At 55.7% G+C, this 9,104-nt stretch overlaps 3 protein-coding genes across 3 annotated transcripts; all 3 read right to left on the bottom strand.

Annotated features, from left to right (window-relative positions):
* Positions 1-207: 207 nt before the first annotated feature.
* B0I36DRAFT_324894 (TIP-1 family-domain-containing protein) lies at positions 208-3,022 on the bottom strand. Its single transcript, XM_046154173.1, has 3 exons — positions 1,385-3,022; positions 1,041-1,329; positions 208-966 (listed from the first exon to the last, which is right to left on the bottom strand). The coding sequence occupies exons 1-3, from the start codon at positions 2,996-2,998 to the stop codon at positions 485-487; spliced, it is 2,385 nt and encodes a 794-aa protein (XP_046011323.1). The 5' UTR covers positions 2,999-3,022; the 3' UTR covers positions 208-484.
* A 135-nt stretch (positions 3,023-3,157) lies between these two features.
* Positions 3,158-4,545, bottom strand: B0I36DRAFT_269261 (mitochondrial carrier domain-containing protein). Its single transcript, XM_046151260.1, has 2 exons — positions 4,249-4,545; positions 3,158-4,177 (listed from the first exon to the last, which is right to left on the bottom strand). Exons 1-2 carry the CDS (start codon positions 4,346-4,348, stop codon positions 3,351-3,353), a joined length of 927 nt encoding a protein of 308 aa, XP_046011322.1. The 5' UTR covers positions 4,349-4,545; the 3' UTR covers positions 3,158-3,350.
* A 1,198-nt stretch (positions 4,546-5,743) lies between these two features.
* Positions 5,744-8,273, bottom strand: B0I36DRAFT_384628 (uncharacterized protein). The gene is made up of 2 exons (XM_046161018.1): positions 7,675-8,273; positions 5,744-7,557 (listed from the first exon to the last, which is right to left on the bottom strand). The coding sequence occupies exons 1-2, from the start codon at positions 7,972-7,974 to the stop codon at positions 5,866-5,868; spliced, it is 1,992 nt and encodes a 663-aa protein (XP_046011321.1). The 5' UTR covers positions 7,975-8,273; the 3' UTR covers positions 5,744-5,865.
* Positions 8,274-9,104: the final 831 nt, after the last annotated feature.

The following is a 9,104-nucleotide window of genomic DNA, read 5'->3' as shown; positions in this document are numbered from 1 at the left end:
TCTCATACACTTGGGGCTACGAACATAATAAGCGGCCGTCCACTTGCCCCAACGTCGCGACGATGCGCTATGTCCTTGCCGTTCTGAGAAGGAAAAGGAAATGGATGGGCAGTTAACGCTGGCCTGGTTCATTGCGGCCCCATGGAAATGTAAACAGAAAGGGTAGTGCAGAAGAGGCGCAAAATAATTTCGTGGTATGCGTATTGTCAGTCTTAGAATGCCCCGCCAATCTCGCGTACCATCTTTTTCGATGCTTGATGTGATTGTTCAGGTAGTGAACTGGCTTCCTTGACGAACGACGCCCAAAAAAACCTGCATATCCCGAAGCAAAGCATAATTACAAGCTTGAATCACGTACTAGTCATTTCACCTCTATTGAGCCTGGTCCACAACATCCAGTCTGCTAGGACTGACGAAAACAACCCGCCGAGGAAGTCCAGGTCTCTGAAATGGATTGTCTCAAATTGACAAGGTAGAATACAGCTTAAGTCTGATTCTCTGCTCTCTTCTGCACAATCTGTCTCGCATGGGCAGGTGTGAGCGTCTCGATACCCAATTCCTCTAGCGCCGCCTTGGCTTCTGTGTTGTCCTTGAAGAACCGATCACTAGCCTCCTGCAGTCCCAATGTCGTGCCACCTCCCTGACCAGTCTGCAAGGGCAGATTCAAAATCGTAGCACCTTCGAGGATAGTGCTCAAAGCGGAGGCTCCTGTGCCAGGGATGTACCGGTCCACGAGGGCCGTGAGGGCGTTGAGGTCGCGCATGAACTGCGCCGCACCAAGCGTGGTAAAGGTGTACCCCATCAGCACGCTCTCCCAGAGCATGTCGGACAGCTTGTCGAGGGCCTCGCGCCAGACGCGGCGGAAGACGGTTGTGCTTAGGGCGGATTGAAGGAACTCGAAGTTCTGCTTCATGGTGCGGAGCGGCTCGTCAAGTTCAGCAGTGATGCTGAGTTGGGCGACATCGACTACAAGTTACAGGTTGGGGTCAATTACGTGAGCCTTGCAAGCGGAAATGGTTCCAAAGGGGGGTTGAGCGTACCATCGGAATCGTCGCCAATGATGCTCCACTCAGTCTTTGACAAGTAAGGTCGGAATGCCTTCTGATGGGACGAAACGAGGGCTGATACGAGGTATGCCTCCGCAGCTTTTCGTCGATTGCTGTAGGAGGTAATGGTCTCGTCGAATAGAATACCCGTGTCACCTTCGAGACCGACAGACGAGGATGTCCGGTCCTTCACCTGCTCGTAGCTAAGGCCGCCAGCCAGGTTGTCCTCGTTGGTGGTATTGGTAGCCCGCGACTGCAGCTTGTCCCAGAGCGTGACGAAGAACTACAAAATGTGAGTCATGCTGCCACGTGAAAGAAGTCAATAAAATGTGCCATACCTCTTCGTTACTCCAGATCTCGAGTGTGGCGATAATATGGTCTGTACTGCCAAGGACCTTGCATAAAGTCTCAAGAGCTCCTGTGCCCTCCAAAGCGGACAATTGCTCCTTGGTGACACCATGGAGTGTTCGTCCGAGAGTCGAAGTAATTGCCGAATATGCCTCGAGCGAGTCTCGCAAGCGATCGTGGTACCGGTCGAGGATCTCTAGTTGGATATCAATCAGGAAGCGGAGCTTGTGCGAGAACCTGCGGATGCGATCGTATTGAGTCGTGACAGACTTGAGCAGGTCCGTGATGCGCACGGCCGCAAATGTCGGCTTCATCTTTCCCAAGCAGCTATAATCGTAATCGATGTTTCTAGCATCAGCGGAGCTTAAGATGACCTGGAAGCGTTCCAGGGCGAATTCCTTCTCCGCAGTAAGCCAGAAGTCAAAGTACTTGTCGAGCACTTCGGAAGTTAAGCCCCCCCAGCCGCGTAAGGGGTCACCCCCGTCGTAATCGAATCTGCTGCGGAGCTCATCGTCCAGATCCAAGAGCTGGGTGATCAAGCTACTGAAGAATTGAGGGTTGCGCAGACCGTGCTGAACGACACTGTTGATCTTCTCGCGGACAACAGGAAGCATAGCAGTAATCAGTGCACACGCGGGATCTCTGTAGACTGACATATCCTTGACCCTGGTGTCGCCATATCTTGAGGCTAGGATGTAGCTCACGTTCTCGCGAAAGAAGTCCTCCCATTTCTCCAGCAAGGACAGAAACTGCGGAACGCAGAAGGTGCCAAAATTCTGAGGTGAGCTGGTTGGGTTTTCGCTCATGAATTGAAAGCGAAACCACTGCACAAACGGCTTGACCATGACTTCGAATGGAAGGAGCGGCAAGGTAGTGTCCGAGTAGAGAATCTCAGGGACTTGCAGGTCAATGAGCTTTTCGAAGCACTCCAGCCACTCCTCGTCCATTTCGCTGCGCGGGTCGACACCACCGTGGTACCACCCGCGCTTTGTGAGCAGGCCCTCCATCTCTTTCGCCATGATGCTCTTCATCTCGTTCCAGAGGCTCTCGTATATCCCCTTGACATAGCCAACGAGGTGGGTTGCGGCTTCGTCTGCCCCTTCGCGAAGTTCCTCAAGGCGGCTCCCAAGCTTCTTGAGCCTCGTGTACGGCAGGAGAGCTGCCTTAGGATCTTGTGGCAGGTGCGATCGCGCCTCGCTACGCATGTTCTCGACATCCTGGAGCAGCGACACATAGCGATGGGCCAATTCGACCTTGTGCAGCTGGGCCATGGGGCCCTCGAGTCGTCGAATCGCCTCGTCGGGGGCGTGCGAGTTTGTGACGGCCTCGATGCGCGAGTCTATGCTCTGCTGGAGCTCCTCAAATTCTTGAATGGATCTCTGCAGGCCGCCTTGCCGGTCCTGCCCGGCTCGCCGCGCGGACTCGAGCTCTTTCGTGGCATCGTCGAGCTGTGCTTGGAGCTGGCTTCGCTGGACTTCGACGTTTGCGAGCAGGCTGTCTAATGTGTCGAGGTCTGCGGTGGACTGGAGCTTGTCGTCCAGATAGTCTTCGAGCCGAATGTCCGGTTCGGCCGAGTGCGAGCGGTAGAGGGTGGCTGTCGCCATGCTGCCGGCGTTTGTGCTTGCGATGCTGGATTGTTGAAGAGGGAAGCTGCTGGTGGGGGCGCTTGAGCGCAGGCCTGTGACGTGTTGCTTCGTGCATCGACAGGTGGGTTACGATAGTGGGGATTCCTCGAGACGGTTGGCATCATTCTGAAGCAGGACTCATCTTGCGACATCCCCGACCAGCAAGCTCAATTATACCTAGTATTCTACTTTTTTTCTACCTTGGCCATTTATGTTTCCCAAGCCGCTGCCGAGCATAATATTGTAGGCACCATGCCTCGAAGATTTACCACTCTGCGCGATTCTCACTGTTGAAAGTGCAAGAATCATTCGTTCGCCGTCCCCCGGTCCTCTAGCTAATCGCACGCATGGTCATCTCAACCACCGCAAAAGTGCCTGCGCTCACGGGCATGGCACGCAGCAGAGTCGGCCCGAGACCTTTCCAGAAACCCCTCATGCCCTCTGCTCTCCATGTCTGCGCAAAGCAGTCGCGCATCGACTTGTACTTCTGCTCCGGGCCAAACCCGTCCGTCTGCATCTTACTCTTGATCACGTCAAGAGGGTAACTACCCAGCCACAAGGCCTCGCCGGCCAAGCCGCCGTACAAGGCGACCTTCCATGGTGGAATTTCCTTGCGGCTGATGTTGTTGCGCGCGGCATCCTGGTTCATCATGTACTCGAAAGCAAGGAACCAGCAACCGTAGGCCTGGGCTTCGCGAAGGATCGTGACCGCCTCGCCACGGTAGAGCCCTTGCAGGACACCGCCGTGTGATGACAGTTTGCGGACGCAGTCGAGCGGACCATTGTATAGCCGGGCGGCACCGTGAGGCTGGGTCTGCAGGCGGATGCGGACGTGCTCGATGGGGCCGCTGATGACCGAGTTGGCGACACCAGCGAAGGCGCCGGCGGCGTAGTACTGGCCATATGACAGGTCCTTGGACTTGAGAGGGTTCAATGGCGAAGCAGCCGCCGCGTTGGCGTTCTCCAGATACCGCTTGGCGAAACCGAAGGCGCCAAACTGGATGCTGACACAGGCACCAATGCCAACGAGTGGTGTCAAGGTGCCCTTGTAAAAGGCGAGAGCACCTTCCTTGGCGTAGATGCTCGTCGCGGCATTCAGAGCGCCGCTGTATGCCGAGGACGTCTGAAGTCGGACCTTGACAATGTCAAAGGGCTGGCCTAGAGGCGGCATGCGTTAGCTGGGAGCTGAGATGATGCTGAGGGGAACCCATGAGAGGGAGCATACATACCGATCAAGACCTGTGCGATACCACCGGCGGCTCCCGCAAAGAGGTCCTTGGCTGGGTTGCCGGCGGTGTCGCGAAGCTCTGCGTCCGCAGCGTCCGCCATGGCTGCTCCACGACTTGACACCGCTCGTGATTGTTCGAATCCGCGGGGTGAGTTCCTGGTCGCGGGTCGTGGAATGCGGCAACCGGGGTCCAAGTCTCCTGCAGAGCTTCACGTCTGACGGGCGCTTTGCAAAGCCGTGGTTCCAATTGGCGACGGACGTGGTGGTCAATGGCAGGACACAAGGCGGTCGTTGTGTGATGGTAAACAGTGCCTGTGGTGGCCGAAAATGTCTGGGGCCGATATCGCGGGCGCATACTTTCGGCGCGGCACAATGCAGGACCCCCCCGCAGCGCCAGCTGCCGAGCCAGTGAGGATCCTCGATTGCATGTCTGGTGTGGCCCCTTATCTGTCGCCATAGCGCGCTAGAAGCACTACATTCGGTCTGGCTCCAGGGGTCTAGTTGGATCCACCAGCGGTCCTGATTGCGCCATCCAAGAGATCCCTCTTACAAAGAGGACATCGATGCCAACTAAGGTACACAAGTTAAAACGCACTTCTTGACCTACCTAAGGTAGATGCTTGGTGTAACTGAGCTAATGAATTGCTTTGGCGGCCACATCAACTCTGAACTATTAGATGCGCTCCGCAAGCAATACCTCGTGGCAAGCCTAGTTAGTGGCCCTGGCATCACTGTGTTCCAGATTGGATGTCCTCGACAATGCGTCGGTGAACCAACAAGATCTGACATGCAATATCAATCAACTCTGTGGCATTGCCAAGTGTAGCCTCATGTCATTCTTTGGTGCGCGTAATGGCAACAGCTCAAATTAATCCTTCTACAGATCCGCCTCAATTGTACATATGTTCGTAAATATCCCCCAGACTTTCGCGCATGTTCAAGCCTTGACCACGCATTTGTCAAGGCCGCTTCGCCAAATAACCTTACCCTGATCCTCGTCCATTCTCCTCGAAGGGTCAGCATCGAGTCGTGCTTCCGATCCATGCATAATCATGCACGTCATCTGGGTTTCTAGCCACCACGTTAATTGTTCTGGAAAGGCTCAAGGCGCACGCATGGTTCGCAGTGGTTTGCATTTGACCCGATTCCTCCTCTCTGGAATGCGCAGCGGGAACTTGTGGTGACGTCGGAGTTGGGCAGCAACGCATTTGTCCCGCCGGGCGCAGGCCCGTGGCTGGCATTCCAGGCAATATGGTTTCCGGACGGAATGCGCGCCCGTGAATTTCTGTGGCTAAGGGCTGGACCTTCGTACCGAATCTAGGCATCATCGACGAAGGTCGTGGTGAGAGCTCATGCATCCGATGGCTTGTCGGTCCTAACATGTCTGAAACAAGGTTGCGAGTTGTGGATTTTGTGGGACTCGCCCCGTTCTTCCTGGTCCAGGTTAAAGTTCTTGTGGAACACGAGAACGATGAATGACAAAGTACAAGCAGCTTGCAAAAAGGACAATGGCGTGTTTGATTGAATGCCTCGTCCTGATCTAGGTGCCTAGGTACCCAGATGTACAAACAGCTAACAGAGCGCTTGTCTATAACTCCCTCCTGTTTGCGACCCACTCTCAACCTACAACCGGTGAGATCCCAAGTAGGCGCAGTCCGTTGGCCAGCACTCTCAACACGTGTTTGAACAAGACGGCCTCGGCAAAGGTCTTCTCTGGCGGGTCGGGCTCGTTGGGCTCGGCTGCTTCGGGGCCGCCGTCCTCCACAGCCTCACCGCCGCCTTCGTCTTCGTCGTCCCCGGTTTCGTCGTACAAGAACTCCTCCAGTTCTTCGGTCAGGCGTAGCAGGTACGTCATGACCAGTGAAGGCTCGTGGGCTTTGTAGGCAGCAGCGGTGATTTCCGGATATTGCATGAGCAGACGCAGGACTTCCATACATGACTCCTCCTGCAAGAACGTGTAGTCAACCTTGTCCAACGTGGCATCTTGCGCACCAGCCGCCCCAACCTTGGCGTGTAGTTTCGCATATGCGACTTGCAAACCGAATCCGGCACCCTGGTCGAAGGAGGCCAGGTCCTTGTAGCTGAAGGCGTAGCTGTTCGACCTCTTGTTGAGCGCGTCCTGCGTGATGAGACCGGTGACACCGAGGACCGCGACGGTGGCATCCGTGTTGTCAATGACGCCGTCGAGGTGACCCTGCTCGGTGCCCAACTCCTCCCTGACAGCACTGGCGGCCTGATCGACAATGTCGCCCAGCAGCTGGACCTTGTCAGGCTGCGGCGATTTGTCGACAACCTTGCCGAGGTTGATGTGCTCAAGCTTGTCAGCGAGATCGTCCCGGCCCATGAAGCGGAGGGCCTGGAAGACCTTTTGGAAGTGCGCGTCTTGCGATTGGTCGACCACATACACCATTCTGTCGAAGCTGTGCTTCTTGGCTCGGTCCAGCACCGCTGCGATGTCGCGGAGGAGGTAGGAGGTGCTGCCGGAACGGTCGCGGGCAAATGCGACACCGAGGCCCTTCTGGCCGTGCTTGGCAAAGTCAATCGTCCATGACCCATCGGCTTCTTCATAATACCCTTTCTCCTTGAGTATAGACTCGACCTCCTTAATAGACTCGGGCGATACTTGAGATTCGCCCGAGAACTCGTCGAAGGTGGTGTTCAGCCTCGCATAGGCCTGGGCGTAGTTTTCGATGCTGACGTCGCGGATGCGTTTCCAGAGGGCAACTTCGTCGGGGTCCCCATCCTCCATGCGCTTGAAGGACGCATCCCGCTCGGCAAAAAGACCTTGGGTCTCGATCTCGGGGATGACGGGGGCATCCTTGGTCTCCTCGCGCGCCAATCTGCTTGCTTCCTTCTCGGGCTTGAAAAGCTCGTTGATCTTTTCGTAGACCTCGAGCACGTGGCCCATGGGATCTGTCTGGAAGACCTCCTCGGAGCCGAAGCGGCCCCAGCCTACTGCGAGGAGCCCAAGGTCCTTGCCCCAATCACCTAGGTAGTTTAGCTTGACAACATCCCAGCCCATGGACTGGTGCAAGTTGGCAATTTGCGAGCCCACCACGGTGCTTCGTAGGTTTGCCAGTGTGAACTTGCTGGCAAGCTTGGGACGCGAGAAGTCGACGACTACCTTTGGGGCCGCCGCCCCAGCTGAGGAGCCAAGATCGCGTTTCGCACAGGCAACGTTGGACCCGTACTCGGCCCATTGGCTGCTGATGTGATGAAGCACAAGTTGCGGCAGGGTCTGGTGAGAGAAAAAGAACCGGAGGTGCACGCCATCCGCAACTGGTCTCTGGAACAGCGGCGTTGAGACGAACTGCCACGACACATTTTCAGTCAGGCATCATCGTTATCAACAACAGGAGGATCACCGATACATGAGGGATTGTCACGAAAGGGGGTGAAGGGGCGCCCCGTCGAGCGTGAGAATTACCTTGTTCGAGACTTCGTGCGCAATCTGTTTTGGCTTGCTGCTCTTGAGTTTGAGCTTCGGGAGGACGAGATCTAGATCTGAATTATCCTTGGCATTGGCCGCTGGCCTCACTTGCACAGACTCGTAAGCCAGCGCCGCCGGAACATCGAGCAGTTTCGAGGCCGTCTCCGCCAGATATGCCCGATGTATGTCAGACGGTTTGTAGAGGACGTCTGAATCTGGGAAAGCCGGTATTGTGCTGCTAACCCCAAGCGCCATCAGCAAGCCCTCAAGACTAGTCAGGGAATCCACGGCCATCATGTCTCAAGTGGGCGGCTGAGCATGAAAAATGACCGACTGCGAAGCGTCGATTGAAAACAGAGTTTTGCCTCGCCGCCAGGCATGTGAGCTTCTAAAATAAAGCCTCAGCAAAGTCGGGCGTAAATTGTACTTGAGGTCGAGGCCATGGCAACCAGTCTTGGGTAGCCACGTCGGTCTAGTCGTCGGGCTCGCGCGTGCATGAGTGGCATGATGATTGTTGGCGGACAGCCATACAAGATGGACAACCCCTCGCGCCAGAGACCGGGCAGCAATCGATTGGTCCTGTGATGTTGTTGCCGATGCAGGCTTGTGCCAATGACGCAGAGAGGGCTGGCACGGGACAGCCAGGTGCATGCATGGCCAAGCTGCTGCGAACCTGTCCCATCCTCCCAAGGCACGTGCGCCTGCATGTCTGAGCGGGGTCATTTGAACAGAACGAGGCGCGCGCACCAGGGGCTCTGATGCGAGGAGGCCACAGGTGCTCTACAGCTTAAGTTCAGTGCAGCCGAGGAAACTTGCAAGCTCGTGGGAGAGATGCGGAAGTCGAGCCGTACGTTGTCTTTTCTCGGGTGGGATTATTGGATTTAAATATTGCTCGGCCCTCTATTCTTGGAAGCAAAGTAAACATGTGCAGAATTCAGGGGACGGGTACATTAGCCGGGCAACTGGTTGCCAGCCTTGCTTCCAGGCCTCCACCGGAACCTGGTCTGACGTTTTGGCATTTTCAAAATCTAGCAGATTATGACAGGTCATTTCGAGCACACCTTATTGCATCAGGTGTGGTCGTTTCGTCTTTGGCCTGACCAGAGATTCTTCTAAGCGCCTCAGACCAGACTGGGTGCTCCACTGGTTGCTGTATCGGGAAGTGCCGCGCCTAAGCGCAATTCGTGATAGGCTCATGGATCGACGTTCGCCAACAGTGGAGAGCTGGCTCTTCCAGCCATATATAGACGGCCGTGCAGTTTGTTGCTCAGGAGCCTTGAGCCTCTATCGAGTCACCTCCGAACACTCGTATTTGCATGAGGATGGCTCAACGAGATAGTGCTCGGCCCTTCCGTACCTGGGACCCTGTATTTGACACAGCAAACCTTCCGAGCAAGGTCTACAGAGACCATCCAAGCTCAACGGTT

This window comes from Microdochium trichocladiopsis, assembly GCF_020744255.1.
Source record: "Microdochium trichocladiopsis strain MPI-CAGE-CH-0230 chromosome Unknown B0I36scaffold_6, whole genome shotgun sequence".
In the NCBI taxonomy this organism is placed as follows: Eukaryota; Fungi; Ascomycota; class Sordariomycetes; order Xylariales; family Microdochiaceae; genus Microdochium; species Microdochium trichocladiopsis.
This window is presented reverse-complemented; position numbering and strand designations above follow the sequence as displayed.